General features: G+C 38.2%; 1 protein-coding gene across 1 annotated transcript in view; it reads left to right on the top strand.

Moving 5' to 3' along the window:
- hs6st3a (heparan sulfate 6-O-sulfotransferase 3a) overlaps window positions 1-13,655 on the top strand; it is a 56,830-nt gene extending 43,175 nt beyond the window's left edge. Inside the window, exon 2 of the mRNA XM_051707657.1 lies at window positions 9,810-13,655. Coding sequence (XP_051563617.1) covers window positions 9,810-10,554 — 745 coding nt within the window. The 3' untranslated portion in view covers window positions 10,555-13,655. The remainder of the gene's footprint in view (window positions 1-9,809) is intronic.
- The last annotated feature ends 8,373 nt before the right edge of the window (window positions 13,656-22,028 follow it).

The raw sequence follows: 22,028 nt of genomic DNA, 5'->3' as shown, positions 1-22,028 counted from the left end.
AACACGTATGTACATAATACATACATTGTATCAAATGCATATGTACAATGTAGTTAAAGACACCTAATATAAAGTGGATCCTAAAATTTTGACTGGTTTATATATCATTCAAAAAACTCATGTGGTTTTGATTTGATGTTTAATCAAAAAGCTCTTCAGTGTTTGCAAAAAGAGTAACTGGAATTCCAGCACACTGCCTCCTCCAGTAATTCAATCTAGTTGGTATTAGACGGTGTTTTAGCTGTCAGTTCAGCTGCACAGAAGCAAGAAAACACATTATCCTTCACTCCTCTGGTCATTTAAGTAAGTGGTCTAATGTGCTAGCTGCTCTGTCAGCCATAAAGACCTTTTACTTGCTAACCAAATTAGCATCCTACACTAGACCACTCACTCACTCATGCCCTGCACCAACTAATAATGAAATTTGTATATTTTCTCTGCCTGTCAGTTTTACATCCCTCTGCATTATACAGTGTCAATCAATGGCAACCTCTGGATCACTCCATATTTGAAGTCGACTGATAGTGGATTTTGGTGTGTGGTAGTGGAACTAAGGAGAAGGAAAAGGCCAAACCAAAATCTGTGCCCTAATAATAATACTAATAACCAGAGAAAATGAAGGTTTGGCATAACGCGGGACTTTTAACTATAAACAAGCCTGAAACACACTCTTATTTTGAAATGAAAGAGACTTTACAATGCCACTTTCTTTGGCTAAAATTGGCATATTTAAATTTCCAGGAGGTACACGTTCGAGCTAATTGTGTTGAGCAGTGCATGCTTGTTCACTGAGTGCGAAGCATGTCCCGGGCATAATAAACACAGGAGCAGATTTACGGTACGGAAAATGGAGACATCAGCCACAAGTTGTGAGCCAGGTGTGGGAGAGATATGGGAAAGCTGCCGTATCTCTTCGCATTGCCAGAAAATGCTCACTCACTTTCATCTGAACCAGTGTCAGAAATGAGACTGAAAAAGGAGCCTGGCCAGTCAGCAAGCAGCAGCAGGTATACTTGTAGATACTGAATGGCAGCCAGAGAAAATAATAGTTTTGAGATTTTAAACTTCAGCAAATTAAACTTCAAGCATTAAGTTTGTTTTATATCTGTATGTAGTGTCTAATAATGCACTGGCAATGTACACTTTAATAAAGCAAATTAACAAAGATATTAATTGAATCTACCCATTTGATCCTGTTATTTTAAAAAAGTCCACTATAAAACGGCAGAAGATTTTGCCTAACTTTTAAATACAGCATATCCACTGATTTTTTGACATGTATATATACAGTATCTTACAGTACTTCAATCAGAGATTTATACCTGTAAAAATGTGTCTAATTAACTCTATCCGGTATCCACAAAAACATGAACATTTTAACGTACATATTTAAATAATTAATTAAATGATGACTAACGAATTTCTTGCAAGTTCTTTGAGACAAAGTATAAAGTAACTATGTTTGTAATGCGATTAATTTGTTTAAAAATTTAAATCGATTCACAGCCCTAATATATATATATAAAAAATATACTGTATACACACTCACTGAGAACTTTATTAGGAACATTTGTACACCTACTTATTCATGCAATTATCTAATCAGCCAATCATCTGGCAGCAGTGCAATGCATAAAATCAGGCATATATGGGTCAGGAGCTTCAGTTAATGTTCACATCAACCATCAGAATGGGGAAAAATGTGATCTCAGTAATTACGAATGTGGCATGATTGTTTGTGTCCATTGTTTGTTTGAGTATTTCTGTAACTGCTGATCTCCTGGGATTTTCACACACAACAGTCTCTAGAGTTTATGCAAAATGGTGCCAAAAACAAAACAAAAAAACATCCAGTGAGCAGTTCTGCAGAGAAAATGCCTTGTTTATGAGAGAGGTCAACGGAGAATGGCCAGACTGGTTCGAGCTGACAGAAAGGCTACGGTAACTCGAATACCACTCTGTACAATTGTAGTGAGCAAAATAGAATCTCAGAATGCACAACACGTCGAACATTGAGGCAGATGGGCTACAACATGTTGGGACCATGTTGGGCACTTTATTAGGACCATGGTGTTCCTAGTAAAGTGCTCAGTGAGTGTATATATTAACTAATTAATCGCACGGTTTTCTGTGATTGTTTTGTTTCTGGATTAATTGCGGCACATGATACAGAAACATTTTACAGAAACACAAGAAACAATTAAAAAAATATAATATACTGTAATATAGTGTGACAATAATGCAATAATGGTGGAAAAGTTCAATTGCTTTTTTTGTAGCTAAGGTTTTGATATCACAAAAAAATTACAGAGCTTTTAAAACTTTCCACCCTGAGAAATATTCACTGGAGTAGAAATTGTGACAGCTAGCTCCAGTCTCCACTACAAATGAGTTTGTTAATTTGAAAAAGTGTAAGTATATAAATGAATGTTCAATTAAATGACCGAGTTCATTATGGTGATGCATTCCTATAATATGCTAGTCTGCCAGATTGATAGAAAGTAATGGTTTCGTTTATTGTATATCAGTAATGAGAAAAGACTGCCTTCCTCTAAGCCTCACTAACAGACTTAGAGCTGACTAATTAGATGGTGTGCTGAAAAACAATTTCAGGAGATTAATTAGCACACCTCTGCAAAAGCACAAGATTTTGCTTTTAACAGCTTTTGGAAATATTTCTTGTAGTCTGACATGTGTTTACAGGGCTCCCACGATTATGTGAAAGCTGGATAATTGAGGGAAGATTAAAATTGTGCTTTCCAGCAGCTGGTTGTAAGAAACCCCTTAATTTCAAGTGACAATACACTTACAATCAAAACTATGGGGTTTCTTAAGGGGTTTCTTGCAACTGGGTCCAGGCCTGGAAAAATCATGGAAATGAAATCTTAAAAGTTATGTAAAAGTCATGGAAATTACTTTAGTTTTATATTTTTCTAGCTGTGATCTGATCCAAAATATCATTAGCTATCATCACAATGCTCTTTTTGTGAGTGCTTGTTTACAGTAAAATTCTCACAAGCTAGTTAGCATAAAAGCATCAGTTTGTCCATTTAGGCTACTGACTTTGTGACTTACTGGCTGGTAAATGGTTCAAGCTAATAACGGTTATGGGACACATAGCCTTCCCCATCCGTCAGACCACTGAAATCTTTACATTCCAAGGACTGGAGATACAAATGGTCATCTGCACTGCGATATATACAGTATATATATTAATTAATTTATATATATTTATATTCATATGCATACAGTACTGTGCAAAAGTCTTCCCACCCACAACAAGCCCAATCCCTAGTCCTCCTATGACCTGTAAATGAAGGAGGAGGAGGAAGAATGGGTTAGCTGCAGCCCCCCCACCCGTTCCTGTGGCCGACCGCCAGGAGGCGGTTCCACTGCTCCTGCCAGCATCCCCGACCACGGAGGCCGTTTCCCTGCTGCTTCTAGCGCTCACGGCCACGGAAGCCGCTCCCCAGTCGCTGCCAGCATTTTCAGCGACGGAGGCACATAACATTTTTCACAATAACATTTGTCTTAAGATGGTTATTTATATCTTAAGCTTTAGTGTGTCAATAGGAAATATAAATGTAAGACTCCCAAACATTACTTTTGCAATTAGAATAGAATAGAAGAACAGGGAGCCTGCAACAGATGGCATTGCCCCCACAGAGCCCCCCACTGAACAATGAGTCAGTTTGGGATTATATGAAGAGACAGAAGCAATTGAGTCAGCCTAAATAGATAGAAGAACTGTGACACATTCTCCAAGAAGCTTGGAACATCCTATCTGCCAACAACCAAGAAAAATTGTGTCCAGGTGTACCTTGGAGAAATGGTGCTGTTTTGAAGCCAAAGGTGGTCATGCCAAATATTAATTTAGCTTTTTTATGTTTACTGTTCCTTATGTTTAAGGAAGGACCCAAGCGCAGATAGGCAGTAATGAGCATTTATTAAACAAAAACAGAAAACGGGGTCCTGGGTAGCTCAGCAAGTACAGACGCTGGAATTGGGCATGCCAAATTGGGGAGAAAAGGGAAAACAAACAGAAAACATACAAAACAAAACTATCTCTATGGAGAAAAAACAAAACCAAACTAGAATAAACAAGAATTACAGAACTAACATGGAATGCAGACAGCAAACACGAGCACAACATGACAACAGACACAAAGTGAGTGCAATTTGAAGTGCGCCAAGGTCACGAGAGACAAACACAAAACAATTGACGTGCAAATAACCAACAAGACAAGAGAATGCATGACAACACCAAAAGGGCGAGCCATGCATTCTCACATAGACTAGACACAACACTAAACAGGGGTGTCAGAGCTCAGCCACAAAGACAACAAAAACACAACCAACATAAGTGGTTGAAATCTGACATTACCCCGCCTCTAATGGGATGCCTCCTGGCATCCCAAGGGAAACATCAAACATGACTCAAGACCAAACAGAACAGGCTCAAACACAGAACAAAACAGACATAAAATAGGGACGGGAGGGTGGGGAATCAGGATGGAACCGGCGGAACAGACCAGGGAGGAGCCAGCAGGACCAACCAGGGCGGAGCTGGCAGGACAAACCAGGGCAGAGCCGACAGGACCAACCAAGGGTGGGAGGGAGGGGGAAAACAGGATGGGGGATCCGGACCAAGGCCAGAGTCTGGTGGCCAAAGAGGGAGTTCTAATGCCTGGTCCGGATGAAGTGCCAGAGACAAAGGCAACATGCGCCCATGCCAAGCGACAGACAAGACAGGGACATTTGTGCAAGGGCTTGGCCACAGATAAACAGGCACCAAGGCCGAAGTGGATGAACCCCAGCACAACATGACAACGGGTCGCATCCCGTATGCGCAGCGCAAAGCGAGCGCAACGCAAAGCGTGCCCGAGGTCGTGAGAGGCAAACACGAAACAATTGACACGAGTGCATGCCACAAGGATGACATAAGAGCAAAGCACTCGTGCCAATAACCAACAAGACACAACACTAAACAGGGGTGTCAGAGCTCAGCCACAATGACAACAAAAACACAACCAACATAAGTGGCTGAACTCTGACAACTGGACTATTCATGGCATTATTTTTTAAGAAATCTTCACTACGCAACATTGTTTACAAGTGCCTAAAACTTTTACACAGTACTGTATATATTTAATCAGTATTCTGTGAGAACTAGTCTTAAAGGTGCCTTCAGTGATCACACGGGAAGTCTGCATGTTGTTTCCAAGAGTTCCGGTACCCTAGGATCATCCACAATATGCAGATACACTGACAAGTGCCATTTCCTATCAGACATTTTACATTTGCTCCAGCATGTTACCTTTCCTTGTGGCATGACCAGATGCGAGTTGCGTAAGCAGTATATATATATATATATATATATATATATATATATATATATAAATATATACCGATGAGCCAAAACATTATGAGCACCTGCCTAATATGCTGTTGGTCCTCCGTGTGCCACCAAAACAGTGCAGACCCACTGAGGCATGGACTGTATAAGACCCCTGAAGGTGTCCAGTGGTATCTGGCACCAAGACATTAGCAGCAGATCCTTCAAGTCCTGTAAGTTGTGAGGTGGAGCTGCCGTGGATCGGACTTGTTGGTCCAGCACATCCCACAGATGCTCAATCATATTGAGATCTGGGGAATTTGGAGGCCAGGGCAACACCTTGAACTCTTCATCATTCCTGGAAAATGTCTGCAGTGTGACAGGGCGCATTATCCTTCTGAAAGAGGTTACTGCCATCAGGGAAATGAAGGGTTGTGCCTGGTCTGCAACAATGTTTAGGTAGGTGGCACGTGTCAAATTGTCGTCCAAATGAATAGCTGAACCCAGGGTTTCCCAGCAGAACATTGTCCAGAGCATCACACTCCCTCCACCAGCTTGTCGTCTTCCCACAGTGCATCCTGGTGCCATGACTTCCCCAGGTAAACGGTGCACACATACATGGATGTAAAAGTGATGTAAAAGAAAACGGGACTCATCAGACCAGGCAACCTTATTCCACTGCTTCAATGTCCAGTTCCGACGCTCGCGTGCCCATTGTAGGCGCTTTTGACAGTGGACGGGGTCATCATGGGCACTTTGACTGGTCTGCGGCTATGCAGCCCCATACACAGCAGGGTGCAATGCACTGTGACACATTCCTCCCGTAATCATCATTAAACTTTTCGGTGACTTGTGCCACAGTAGACCTTCTGTCAGTTTGGACTAGACTGGATAGCTTTTGTTGCCCTCGTGCATCGATGAGCCTTGGGTGCCCAACTCCATGTCACCAGTTTGTGGTTTGTCCCTCGTTGGACCACTGTCGGTAGGTACTCACCATTGCTGACTGGGAGCATCCCACAAGTATACACTACCGGTCAAAAGTTTGGAAACACTTACTCATTCTATATTATAATTTATTTTCACATTTTAGAATAATAGTAAAGTCATTAAAACTATGGAATAACATAAATGGAACTATGGGAATTATGTTGTGACTAAACAAAATCCAAAATAAATCAAAACTGTGTTATATTTTGGCATCTTCAAAGTAGTCACCATTTGCCTAGAATTTTCAGAAATGTACTCTTGACATTTTCTCAACCAACTTCTTGAGGTATCACCCTGGGATGCTTTTTAAACAGTATTGAAGGAGTTCCCATCTATATGCTGGGCACTTATTGGCTGCTTTTCTTTATTATTTGGTCCAAGTCATCAATTTCAAAAACTTTTTTTAATTTATTTTTTTTATTGCATTTTAGACTTATAATGAAAAAAGTTATATTTTATATAACTAAAATATACAATTATATTTTTGTCTACAAAACTAATTTCAAACATTTAAGCATACACCTTCAGATCAAAAGATTTTTAAGATCATGGGAAACATTTCGGTTCAAGTGTTTCAAAACTTTTGACCTGCAGTGTGTGTGTGTGTGAGTATATATATATATATATATATATATATATATATATATATATATATATATATATATATATACACACACAAAGTATTATATATACAGTATATATATACAGTATATATACACACAGTATTATATATATATATAATTATATAAATATAGAAAGGTCATGGTCATTGCTTAAAAAGTGTGAGATCCCTGTTTTTTTTTATCACTTTCAGAATATGATTTCTGTTATTATTCTGAACTGTAATTAAAAAAAATTTGTAATGCTCTGTAGATTCTTTAGCAACAGCAGTCAGACCTCTGTGGAGCCTGTGATCATGACTTTGACCTTCCTTATCATATCATATCCTGCTTGGCTTGACTGTATTGAGCGGGTTAGCATTTGACAGTGCTTCTCCAATAGGTCAGTGCTGATGTGCAGATGGATTACCATAGTGAAGCGTTATTGATTTCACTGTATTATAATTCCATACCCAGTATGACATTCTGGGCCATAATTGGACCATGATGTGACAGATCATTCAATGGATCTTAGACGAGATACCAGTCATGACATCACATCCGAACATATCCCATTTACCAAGAATTGTTAACAACTCCCTGCATGTTCTGCAAGTGAAATTCATACCCATGACCGCTGACCCTGACTCAAGTGGTCAGGGGTTTTGCTGGTAGATACTGCAGCTACACCACTATGAGGGTAAAAAGCATCTTTCTCCATTGGCGACCATTCAAAAGTAGGCATGTATTCTGATAATAATAATAATAAAAAAAAAAGTTCATTATAATATACAGTCATGCTTCACAAACACTGAAACTGAGAAAATGGCTTTTAATGGTTTTTGGATTTGTCCAGCCAAATGAGGATTATGAAACAGTCTCACTCTGTTTTCTCTGAATCTGAGAAGTCTCTAGTCCCCTTTCAATGAAACTGCATGGAAAAGAGCGACCTATTAAATGTTTTTTTTTTTATTTATGTTCCACAGAATAAAAAAGTAATACATGTTTGGAGCAACATGATGTTGAATTTAGCATGTTCACGTGCTGTTCTGGTATTTGTTTTGCACATTGTTTCTCAGAATACTCTTGTACGCTCACAAAATTTTTTCCAATAGAAGCAAATTGTTTTTTCATGTTGTTTTTCTGAATTCAGTAATCTCAGAATGAGTTGTGTTCAGCTGTCTAGAGATGCACTCAATGGCACTCAGCATTTAGCTGATTGGAAATAACATGATGCTTGTGCAGGATGTGTCAATCGCTGCTAAAGGAAATTAGAAAAATGATGAGGACCTCTGTGACAATGCGCAAGCCACATATCACCACGCTTTTGCTCCAACATGAGCATGTTATTCTGAGCGCAGAGCGGTTTTATTGCCAAGCTGAAAAATCGATGTTTTACTGGCCTTGTTATTGGCCTCAATTTCTGATAAATACCCTTTGGACTTATTTTCTCTTTTCAGTTGTTTAGTATTTTTGGAAGAATGTTGTTCACTAGCACATATTTTCATGTCTCTATTGTAGTCAGACTGTGTGAATTGGCAGAGGGGAAGGTTATCAGTGAATAATGGCTTAACCCTCCTGTTGCGTTCAGAATCTGCATACACCTTTTGCATTCGTGGGTCAATTTTGACACATTGGAATTCAAGCTTTCAGTCATTCATAACTGATGGTTTTCATCCAAAACTATATTGTAAGTCATTTATAAGTTCTTAACTGTCCATATGAAATAATAAAATGTAGAAATTCTTTACCAATTCAAAATATACATTAACTACAGTAAAACCAGTGTGATACATGTGAAGACAACTTTTTATCAACATTTCTGTGAAATTTTATCTAAATATAACATAATACACAATTAATATTAAAATCTAATGTGAAAATTACTAGTAATTTGAATTAATTTTCTATTACTCAATACAACTTGGTGGTCAAAAGTTATGAAACCAATGTATTCTTTTTAACAAAACATCATCAAAACAACTGTTCAACTCAAGAATACAACATTAATACTTCTTTACTATGTTTTAAAGCAAAATCTATTCTATTTACTTTCATGAACTGCCGAATGTTGATGTGTGAGTATGCTGTAAGCTAGTTCGGCATCAGATAGCTGCAGAGTAAAATGTGGACAATTTCCTCTTTCAAGCCCAATTTAGATTCATGTGTGCATGAAATTTTGCTCTCACCACACCCCCTTTAGACAGTAGTAACTTTGATTTGGTTTATTTGTTATGTCTGTTACATCTGTCCTGTCTGTTTTTTACAGGAACGTGTGTGTGTGTATGTGTGTGCATGTTTGTAAACAAGATGCAGTCTCATTGAGAGACAAAAAAATGTGTGAAAGAGTATGGGAAAGAGGCTAAATGTAAGTGTTTTTGTAATGTAGCAAGTTTTTAATAAGACAAAATCTAATTCATAAATGTACAGAAAAATCTACATAACAACATGTGTAAAGTCACAATTGATGCCTGGGTCAGAATTGACCCGCAAATGTAAAAAATGTAACTATATTATTAGAAAATCTGAAAAAAATGTATTATGTGTATTTTGATAGTCTTGACAAAGTCACAAAGTTTGGTTCCCGTATTAAAAATGATGTTGTATTTAAAAATTATTATCTACCCCTCCTGGGTCAAAAATGACCCAAACACAGTTGGGGTTTAAATTTCAAGCTAAATTTCAAAGCTTAGTATGGCTTCAAAAGACTAGAGTGCACCAGTCATACGGACTACTTTTATGATACTTTCATTGTGCTCTTTGTCCTTTTTGGAGCTTGGCATTAAAAATCACCATCCACTTTTATTGTATGAAAAACAAACATTTTTTATTGAAGATTTAGTACAGAAGTACAGTCCCTCAAAACTGGTTCTTGGTTCTCTTGACAGGAACTTCTACTACATCACGCTGTTGCGGGACCCCGTGTCACGCTACCTGAGCGAGTGGAAGCACGTGCAGCGCGGTGCCACTTGGAAGACGGCGCTACACATGTGCGACGGGCGTCCACCGACCCCAGACGAGCTGCCGGCCTGCTACAGCAGTGAAGACTGGACCGGTGTGTCTCTACAGGAGTTTATGGCCTGCCCGTCAAACTTAGCCAACAACCGCCAGACTCGCATGCTGGCCGATCTCAGTCTGGTGGGCTGCTACAACCTGTCCTCCATGAGCGAAGAACGGCGAGCCGAGCTGCTCCTGAGCAGCGCTAAGCGCAACTTGCGTCGCATGGCCTTTTTCGGTCTGACTGAGTTCCAACGCAAAACACAGTTCCTTTTTGAAAGGACGTTCGGCTTGCACTTCATTGCCGCCTTCACTCAGATTAACGGTACCCGTGCGGCCGGGGTCACGGTAGGAGCTCCCACTCGCCGGCGCATAGAGGAGTTGAATGCACTGGACATGAAGCTGTACAAGTATGCGCGGGAGCTTTTCTTGCGACGAGTGCAATACTGCCACCAACAGGAGAGGCAGGAGGAGCGGGAGAGGAGGCGAGAAGAACGCAGGAGAATGAAGGAACAAAAAGCATCACAGTTTAAAGGACAGGAGGAGGACGAAGGAGACACAGAAGAGGAAATGGAGATAACGCAAGAGGGAACAGGTGTGACAGAGGACTATAGTAGTCAGGTGGTGAGGTGGTGATGCCAATCTGATGCTTTTTCTGTTTGTTTCCCCTTCAAATCATCTGCATTCTGTCCAACAGGCCACCTCATCTTCTGTTTGATGGTCAGTGAGTACAGGTCCATCTAGGAGCAACTTTGTACCAGCAATTTACCCTTCGCTAAGCCCTGCCTAATAAGGTTACTGACCAATCATTCTAGGGCTACATGATATGGCGGAAAAAGACAATATGCGATAAACGTGCTGGATACTGCGATGGCGAAGTGCGATGCAATAAACCTAAGGTTAATGAGTCAAAATGTTATAAAATTATTTTCAAGTAGATTTAAATCCCAAAAACATTGACAAATCCAATGGACATGAAGTGACATTCTGTAAAAAGGTATTATCCAGCATTAATGGCAATCAAATGGAAATCTAAACAAAAGGTAAGCAACATGAACTGTTTACATGTGCAAAATGCAACCTGGTCTCAAAGAATCATGCTACTATAACTACGTTTTTGCTAAATGACTTTTATGTGGCTCGTTCTATGTATCGCGGCATTTTCCCAGTGAAGTAAAACACTAGAGGTGCTACAATAACAACTTGAGATGATAGTGTCATAAAAGCACCACAAAATGACGTGGTTGCTTCAGCAATTGCGTTTTTCACCTCACATTTGCTTTTTATGATAGTATCGGTTAGGTTTAAGGTTTAGGGTAGAAATGTTTTTTATTTTTATTATTTAACACAAGATCAAGAGCACTAATCTTAAAAACCTCATCTATTTGGGAGAACATTTAACTCGCTTTTAACGCCACACAGTGGACATTTCACCTGGGAACTGCCGCAATACATGTACCATATAATTTCATTTAAAAAAATGTTTTGACACAGTCAAGTGATTTTCATAATATCAGGTTGGCAAAATTACATCTCAAGATAAATATTAAGGCTGTCGATTTAACACGTTAATTCAGTGTGATTAATTCTATTAAAAATAATGCGTTCAAAAAATGTCCGCATTTAATCATGTCCCCGGACCGTAATAAGGAATATTCATACCATCGTATCAATTTAAGCTTGAAGTACCACCTGTTTTCTCCAGGGGGCAGTAAGCAAAACTCCAGCTGTATAGGCAACAAGCAGCTTATACAGAGAACAAACCACTCTCACCACACAAGATGAGGACGGACGCGTTCTTGTATTCAAACACAGCTTTATAGTACACAAATCCGAACGCATCCAAGTTTTAAACTACATTTAAACTGACACAGCAACCTAAAAACAGTATGTTTATGAGGCAACGCAACCAAAGTGAGATGCTCCAAAAGCATATGTCTGACGCAGGTGTGCATTGACGAGTCCTTAAACAAGCCCTTAAATCTCGGACTGATTGACAAATTCAGTTGCAAAATGAGTTAATTGCTGTTAACTGTAGGCCAATGATAAGCTTATGTTCAATAATATGGAAGTAAATAATATATTGGACTCTAAAGCTCATTTTTGTATTGTCTTAATGCTTTACTCATCTGCCAAAATAATGTAATGCATTTTAATTATATGAATATAATTTTTTATAATATATACGTATATATTATTTATAATTATTTAAATATAACTATATATAATTATTGAATAATCATTTTGAAATTATTGTTATTTGAGGTGATTTCTCAGTGAATATTTAAATATGCAATTAATTAATCTGCATACCATGTAATTAATTCGATTAAAAAATTTTATCGATTGACAGCGCTAATAAATATATCTCTGCATCTTTATAAACTTTACGGGTTAATACATTCAAATCATATTGCTAACCTGGCAGTTTGTTTATAGCGATAAGATCATTCGCAATTTATATTTAGAAATAGATATATTGTACAGCCCTTAATCATACTCAGCATGTGTAGCCACCTGTCATACTATCAGTCTTTGGAACGGCTATGTGTTTGGACAGTTTTAAATTAAATTTTAAATTAAATTTTATACCGAAAGTATAAAAAAATACGGTTAAATGTTGTTGTCAGGCGATGACACAAGAAACCGAACACTTGTTATTTTTTTTATTCAAATCCGTATCCAAATCTTGCATGCTTTTAGCCCACATTTCCAAATAAACATGTATAACATCAGTAAGGACACTTACATGTGCTCCAAGGTAAATTAATGTTACTAATTTAATTTTAATTCATTTATGTATAGATTTAGGTTACAGTAGAGGTGATAGTAACTAAAGAGTTCATTATTGTACGTTTGAAGAAACGTTATGTTCACTTACACAAGATGAGGCATCTCTTTTTAGTTGACTGTGGTAAGCGTTTTCCTCAATTCTAGCTTGGAGTCTCCACAGCTTGCATAATTTAACTAATTCTTTTTTAAGAAAGATAAAAGATGCTTTGCAATGGCACACTTTATTCCAGCATTCATACATAAAGTATAAATAATATATATAACATTTATTTTATATTTGGCTGAAAATTGCGCTGTTTACAGAACTCTCAAATTCATCATCCAATAGGACATTCTGCGTCTGTGCTAGCAATAATAACCAAGCAGGGCCGAGCTTAGTGAAGGGTAAATTGTAATTTTAATCCATTCAAAGGAAATTGGAAACATGTTTCAATCTGCTTAATTTCTATTCCACACATCACAATAAATGTGGCTGTATACTTTTTTTGTCCATGTGTGAGACTTGACCGAGAGACAATGATCAATAATGATAACAGATTAGATTTAATATGATTTAAAATGAATATAATGGCCAATGAAATGATCTAAGAAAAGGAACAGATGAATGTTATTTAATTGCAAACCTTGTGGTTCATCATATTTTTGCAGTACTGTACCAAACAGTCATACTTGATGTATATTTTTCTGTTTTTGAAAAATAACAGTGTGTGTAAGGGACAGGTGAACACACAATGGACACACACATACAAGAGGTGTGACTTGACTATTTTGTCCACTTGAAAATCTTTATGTTTGCTTGTTTTCTTCAGTTTGTAAAGGAGGTGAAATCACGAGATATTTTAATTTAATAGAATGAGAATGAGGTTTGCATGGTCACAACTACAGGTGTTAGTGTATTTGTTGTCCAAGTGTACTTACTGAGTCAAATAAAAAAATACAGTATATCTGACAATTATTAGTACCTGCATTGTTCCATTTCCTTACAAATGTATTTGGACTGTCTGAGTGTCTACACTGTAAAGTCAACAATATTATTTGAAATATTATTTGAAACTCAACCTGAATACATTAGGTTACACCAACAAAGTTTATTTGTAAGAGTTAGATCAAGTAAAAACAAGGTAATAACTGCATGTTAACACCTAAAAGTATATTCCGGGTTCAATAGACGTTAAGCTCAGTCGACAGCATTTCTGTCTTAACGTTGATTACCACATTAAAATAATTTAGACTCATCCCTCTTTTTTTAATTTTTTTTTTTTTATGATTAACATTTTTATTAAAACACAGAAAAACAAAACATAAATACACAAAATCAACTTTTAACACCCACTACCAGCCCTCCTCCTCCCCATCCCCCACACCACCCCGAACCTCAACAAACACCCAGGTGGTCTTACATGAACACATACAAAAGAAAACAAAAACAAAAACCAAACAACTAATAAAGAGAGGGAAAACATATATATATATATATAAATCACACACACTGACTATTATCCCTCTCTCTCCACTATTCCACTCGAGAACCCTCCAAGAACGCTAAATATACACCCCATTTTCCAACAAACAAATCCAGATTCTCTAATCTTCTATAAGACACCTCCTCTAAGGCTGCCACTCTCCCCATCTCCCAAAATACAGAGTCTGGGGCAAAACTAAACCTGAGTGCCCAAGACATCACATACAAAATTCTGAACCCTCAACCAAAACCCTTGGATCTTAACGCGCCTCCAAAAAACATGGGTTGTGTCTCCATCCTCCGACTGGCATCACCAGCAGGTAGGTGTGTCTTTAAGACCAAGCCTATACAATCTAGAAGGGGTCCAATAGAATCTATGTAAAATCTTGAACTGCATAAGGCAAACCCATGCATTTCTAGATACAGACTTTAATTTTTTTAGAATCCTAGCCCACACTCCCTCCTCCAATACCAAGTTTAAATCTTTCTCCCACAATCTCATGATAGAAGTTAGAGCTCTGTCCCCCATACCCTGAAATAACAGGGAATAATACACTGATGCCTCATGACCTTTTCCAAAAGCAGTAATCACCTCTCCCAGAATATCTGCCGCTTTAAGGGGGTGTATGCTACTCCCAAAAACAATTCAAAGCAGCTGTAAATACCTATAGAACTGAGATCTGGGAATCCCAAAATGTTGAATCAAATTTTCAAAGGATGTCAACACTCCACTCACATATAGGTCACCGAGTGTAGCAACCCCCCTCACAATCCACTCTAACCAGCAGAAAGGGGACTTATCAATACATAATTTTGGGTTCAGCCATATTGCTTGAAGCAACATTAAATGTCTGAATTAAACACTCTGGGCACTTTTGTCCATACCGAGTGCAAATGCGAGATAACGGGGTGTAACTTAACTTCTCCAATTAGTTTGATAGAAAGGCTTTGCAATGGCGAAATAGGGGCAAGAACTTCCTGTTGAATACAAAACCAAGGAGGGGCTCTCTCAGGTGCAAGTGATCAGTGAGCCAAATGTCTGAGTCCAAATGCATATTAATAAAACAAAATCTTGGGTAGACCTAACCCACCTTTGTCAATCGGTCTATGTAACTTGTTAAAATGTAATCTGGGACGCTTACCATTCCAAATGAAGGACTTCGCTGTGCTATCAAATTGCTTGAAATAAGAGAGGGGGATATCTACAGGGAGAGATTGTAATAGGTAGTTAAATTTTGGAATACAATTCATTTTAATAAAATTAACCTTCCCAATCATAGATAAATGTAATGAAGCCCACCTGCCCACATTGCTCGAGAAACTTTTTATTAAGGGATCAAAATTAACTCTAACTAAATCAGACAAATTTGCCAGGAATAAAATGCCCAAATATTTAATGCCCTTTTTGGGCCACTGGAAGGCGCCTAGCTAGAAAGCCGTTACTGGGCAGTATGCTGTCGGAGCCAGAGCTTCAGATTTAGACCAATTAACTCTGTATCCTGAGAACTTAGAAAAGGAATTAATAATTCTGTGGAGGCAAGGCATAGATCTAGTGGGGTTGGAGACGAATAATAAAGTATAATCTGCGTAGACCAAAAGCTTATGCGCCACACCTCCCGCCATCACCCCTGGAAAATCATCCTCCTTTCTTGTCGCGGCTGCTAATGGTTCCAGGGCAAGACAGAACAATAATGGGGAAAGAGGGCAACCCTGCCGGGTGCCCCTATCCAGAGTAAAATAATCTGAAATTAATCCAGCTGCTGCCAGGTGTCTATAAAGTAATTTAATCCATCAAATAAAACTATTCCTGAACCCATATATTTCCAAAATCTTAAAAAGATAATCCCATTCTACCATATCAAATACCTTTTCGGCATCAAGTGAGATGGCAGCGACCAGAGTCTGATGATTCGCCACTGACCACATGATATTGATGAAACGCCTAATGTTATCAGAACAGCTGCAGCCCTGAATAAACCCCACCTGATCTATATGTATAAGAGATATCAACTTTACTTAATCGGTAAACCAAAATTTTTGACAATATTTTAATGTCTAGCTGGATCAGGGAAATTGGATGATAACTCTTACACTCGCTTGGATCTTTGTCTTTTTTAAGATTCAGACTGATCCGGGCTTGTGTCATGGTTGGCGGAAGCTTTCCATTCTTTAATGATTCCGTATAAACTTCTAACAAAAGTGGAGCCAGTTCCTCCAAGTTTATCTCAGAATCAAGATAAATTTTTTGCTCCACAAACTTATATCCTCATCAGTCGATGAAGACGTGGAATTATAGAGATCAAGATCAAGAAGGCGTTATTAATATCAATGGCCGAGGTAATAATTTCACCACCAGCAGATTTCACTGAGGGAATGGTAGAAAAAGACTCTCTCTGCTTTATATATCTAGCCAAAAGCTTCCCTGCTTTGTCCCCCAACTCAAAGTATGACTGTCTTGCCCTGAATAACCAAAACTCTACCTTCCAAGACAAAATAGTATTATATGTGTATTTCAATCGGGTCAATTCTCTGAGGCCATCAGATGACATTAGGCGCTTCAGCTCTGCCTCAGCACTTTTAATATTCCCTTCCAACTCCACGAGTTCTCGTGCTTTGGATTTTTTGATGAATGAGGCATAGTGTATGATCCGACCCCTAAAAACTGCCTTAAGTTCCTCCCAAGCCATGCCCACAGAGGATACTGAGGACCAGTTGGTCTCTATATAAACACTGATTTCAGCCTTTAACATTTGTTGGAAATCAGGATTTTGCAAAAGGGATACATTAAAGCACTATATGATTAATTTTTCACCTCTAAACACACCAGGGCATGATCTGACACTAAAATATTCCAATTGAGCAATCAAAAACAGATGAAATGAGGGACTAAGATACAAAAAAAAAAAAAAAAACAAAAACAAACAAATCTATCCTAGAATAAATCTTATGGACTGATGAAAAAAATGTATAGTCCCTACCAGATGGGTTCAAAAGTCTCCAAATATCTGTAAGACCAAGATTTTTACACATCCTTTGAAGCATCAATGTTGCTCTAGGGGGCTTACACACTTTTACTTCATTATAATCAAGGACTGAGTCCATCAAAAGATTAAAGTCTCCTCCCAATATTATATCATGAGGGGTGCCAGCAGCTTGCAACATCCCTTCAAGATCAATAAAAAAGCCCTGATCATCAATGTTAGGTGTGTAAATATTAGCCAAAATCAACCTTTGCCCCTGAATTTCTGCTAAAACAATAATGACTCTTCATAATTTATCTTTAATCAGTTTGAGACATTTGAATTGTAGATACCAATATAATGACTCCCCTGCTCTTACTTGAGCCAGCACTAAAGAAAACATGCCCACCCCATATTTTCCCAAATTTTTCAGCTTCTAGTGGGGAAAGATGTGTTTTTTGAAGAAACACTATATCATATTTCTTACATTTAGGAAAAGAAATAACTTTCCTTCTTTTTATGGGGTGCTCCAACCCATTCACTTTCCACGTGGAGAGAGACAATCCGCTCATATTAACATTTGACATTTTGACATATTAGAAAAAATAGATTGTGTATCAAAAATAAAATTATAAAGACCACATTCCCCATTAGTGCAACAGTCAAACCCTGAACTTCCCCCCAAACCAAACAAGCTGAAAAAGAAAAACATGCGCATTAACCCCGTGCACGACAGCGCCAACTGGCGTCCATCCCTCTAAACTCAAACAGTCCATGTACGCCTACGAGAGCCCCCGTGACAACTTTGCCGTTCGATTGCTTATGTCTGGTGCTTCTGTACAAATTTTGTGAGACAGATTTACATAACAGAAAATAATCTATAAAACAAACTCCAGCCAATAGGCAGAATAAACACAAAGAATGTGTAGTGTAGGGCTTTACTGGTTGTTTAGATCAGTATTACTATCAGAAATAATTAATAATTATTTCTTAAGTTATTAATTAATATTTAAATTAATTAATTGAATCTAACTCATTAAAACCTCATATGGGGCTCTAGTAAATGTAGTGTGCTACGTTTAGGAGCAAGTTTGGTTATTAGCAATAATTAATAATTATCAAAGATAATTATTAATTATTAAAATCAATAGAACATTGATGAGAATCAATGTTAGCTTTTTTTAATCCTTTAAATCAACGATTATCAAAGATAATCGTTAATTGTTAATATCGATGAAACATTAATTGAAATTAACACTAGCTTATTGATCATTCAAATTCAGAAATCATCAAAGATAATTATCAATTATCAAAAATCAATAGAATATTAATAAGGGTTAACATTGTCGGGGCACCACCCTGGAATCAGGGACTAATAACCAAACAGTAAAACAGTCTCAATATTAGATTGTTTTCTTAGGAAAATCGACATCCGAAGAATATCGATTTTCGGGAAAAAACAATAAATGAAGGTTTGAATCCGAGCACTGACATCCCGTCAGCATGACACAGGCGTATGCAAAACAAACCAAAACACTTCTCTTTGTAATATAAACAAAGTTTATTTATGCAGTAATATCAATTAATAATCAATACAATGCAGTCAATAAACTTCCGACTTACAACTACAAACTAAACAGTGATATGATTAAATATGGAAATAAAATAATCCTATAACACATAAGGTGTGTGTGTGTGACAGTGTGTGTGTGACAGTGTGTGTGTAATTAGTACGAGAGAGAGAGAGAGAGAGAAGTGACAGCCTTAAAGCCGATTTCGCGATAGTGGGAGAGAAAGCAGCTCTCAGTTTATCACTCAGAGACGCGGTTTTACGAGTGGGGCTCGTAAAAGTCCCGCGTTATTCGACTCTTTAATGGATGAACTCAGTTGCTGTCTCACCCGCGATGGCGAAATTGCACAACAATCCAATTTGGTTGGACCACAATACAGCAAAACAAATTTGTGATAATTAATACCCTGAGTATTAATAATGAGCGGACATGGCGGTCCGTAAACTGTACAAGCAAAAACCTTGAAACACAAGAATAACACACTATAATATTCTATCTCTGCCCAGACGTAAACCTCTTACTTGAATCGCATGAGGACACAGGTAGAATGTGTTTTCCTCCGTCCTTTAACTCTGACCCGGTTCCTTGAGGCTCGGGTGATGACGGGAGGCCGTTTCCTCACTCTGTCGGTGGGCGGTACGGCTGTTGATTCTCGGCGGGCTGGCGGAGAACTCAGAAATGTCGACTTGATTGAAGATGGAAGAGAAATCTTTAATCTCTTCACTTCTGTAGGCAAACGGATGAAGATGCGAATTGCTCGGCGGTCTCCTTCGGATCCGTTAGAGTGTTCGGTTGAACACAGAGTAATCTCAACTCGTCCAGCGAGATGGAGATTGTATGGCTACAGTTTCAAGTCGGACGTTACTTCCTTGTGCCACGAGGTTGCACCGGAGAGCAGCGAAGAGCTGCGTCCACACGCTGCAAACAAAGTCGCTGAAAGCAAATTCTGGAAGCATTTCAGAGGTATTTCAACTCCTGATGATGTTATGTTTGAGGGACGTTCTGTTGTGTGCCTCATCCAATAGGAGTTGAGAGTTCGATCCTTTAGTGAGCAAGGATTCATGGATTTGTAGTCTGTTTTGGACTCCCTTTGTTTGATTTTGGTGCGATTTTTATCAGTAAGATTTACGACTTGGAAGGTGGGGGCTTGAGTTAGGTTTTTAACGACTGTATTAGGCCTGCCTTTGTCTTCTATCTGAATACATGAGGCCCAACAGTAGATTCATTCACAAAATTGTATCAAAGGTATGTTCCTCCACAAAATAAACTCCAGCCGCTAGCACAAAAAATAATAATAATAATAATAATTTGTTCAGTTTCCTCGGACAGGCAAACAAATGCTCAGTGAGCCGGCTGTTTCACGAGTGTAGCAGATGACGTAATCATTCCAATGTCCTGCCAAAAACAAACTCCAGCCAACAGGAGGCATAAGCACAAAGAATGAGCAGATTCATCCACAAACTGTCCCAAAGGAGTGTTATTCCACAAAACAAACTCCAGCCATTAGGAGGGACCAGCACAAACAGAAACAAAAATGGCACCCAGCTTCCTCGGATGGTCAAGAGTATATTCAGCAAGTCAAGTTCACTCGGGGGCACATGAGAAACACACCATGACTTCCTCAGTCCATTGATTTTATGGAAGACATCACTTGTTGTGGGCATGTAAATATTTTGCGGCCATCCTTAGTATCTATTCTCAATTTGGCTGGGAACTTCAGTGTAAACGCGACCTTCCATTGATGCAAAAGTTTCTTGAAGGAGAGTTACTCCACAAAACAAACTCCAGCCACTAGGTGGAACTAACACAAAAAGAAACAAAAATGCGCCCAGCTTCCTCAGACAGTCGAGTGTATGTACAGCGAGTCAATTCACTCGGGGGCCACATGAAAATCACCAAATGCTTTACTCACCCATTGTTTCTTTGTAAGACAATGCTTGCTGTGGGCATATAAATATTTTGAGGCCATCCTTAGTATCTATTCTCAGTGTGGCCGGGAACATCAGTGCAAAAGTGATCTTCCGATGTAAGAGTTTCTTGCATTCCTTGAATCAATCACGTTTCTCTCTTGTCGAATTCGCAAAGTCTGGGAGCAAGAAAATGTTGTGATTCTTCCAAGAATGCCTTCCTTTGCTCCACGCCTCACGCAACACGAGATCTTTATCGGATGATCTCAGAAATTTGGCCAGAATTGATTGGGGCCTGTCTCCCTCAGCCGATCTGTGAGCTGGGACTCTGTGAGCTCGCTCGATTTCCAGCTTATGGCCTGTTATGTCGAGCAGACTCGGAAAGAGCTCATCTAGGTGTTGCCAGTGTTGGATAGAAAGTAGGGGTGTAAATATTTGCACTGACAACAATTGGATCTGATTCAGATTCTTTACCTAACGATTATGATGCATTGAGAAATCTGAAATTTGGTCACGATTTGATTTGATCCAATTTGATTATTTTAGAATAATTCATAGCCAGAATTAAGCACTAGTCACAGATGCATTTAGGGCCAAGTAGGGTTTGGCTTGTGTGTGGCTGCATATACTGTGTAAACAGAAAAATATTACTTATGTTACATGCATTATAGATCTGATATAATATGATACAATGTTTGATGCAGCATAATGACGATGTAAACACGCACACAAACAGTATGTAAACCATGGAATAAGCATTATAGAATTGCACATCATGTAACGTTATTGCTCCAATAATTACAAATAAAATATTCTATGTGCAGACAAATTAGACCCATTTTTAAAACAAGCAGGGTCATAGAATTAAAAACTATCTATAAGTAGTGTATAAAGGCAGTTTTGCATGGTATGATGTACCTTCAAGTTCCCTGTTCAATTTCAATGAGAGTCAGCAGAACGGAAGCGGTTAGGTAAGTTACTTATAAATAGTAATCCACTACAAATGACTAATTATTTTTCTAAAATTGTAATCAGATTACTTTATTAATTACTTAATTGAAAAATATTCACATTACTAATTACTTTAATTTTTATGTTACTTTCTAAAACAATTTTGTTTCCCCAATACCATAGTTTGAAAGAATCAAAAGAATCACAATATGTGAAATATGATTTCTCTTTTATGCGCCAATCACTGCTACTGTAGGCCCCAAATAGCTGAAAACTTTATATCTGCTTTTACCTTAGGCATTTTTCCAAAAAAAAAAAAAAAGCAATTTTTTACGTCTTTGAGCTTGTTTGACTGAATAATCTAATGTTATATCTTAGATGTCCAGAACAAAATACAGCCATCCAGCAGAAAAAGCATGCTAAACAAATCATCAGAAAAGTATGTTTTTGACTATTGATGATAAAA

Source organism: Myxocyprinus asiaticus, chromosome 9, assembly GCF_019703515.2.
Source record: "Myxocyprinus asiaticus isolate MX2 ecotype Aquarium Trade chromosome 9, UBuf_Myxa_2, whole genome shotgun sequence".
Lineage (NCBI taxonomy): Eukaryota > Metazoa > Chordata > Actinopteri > Cypriniformes > Catostomidae > Myxocyprinus > Myxocyprinus asiaticus.
Note: the sequence above shows the minus strand (reverse complement) of the source record. Positions and strands in the feature narration are given on the sequence as shown.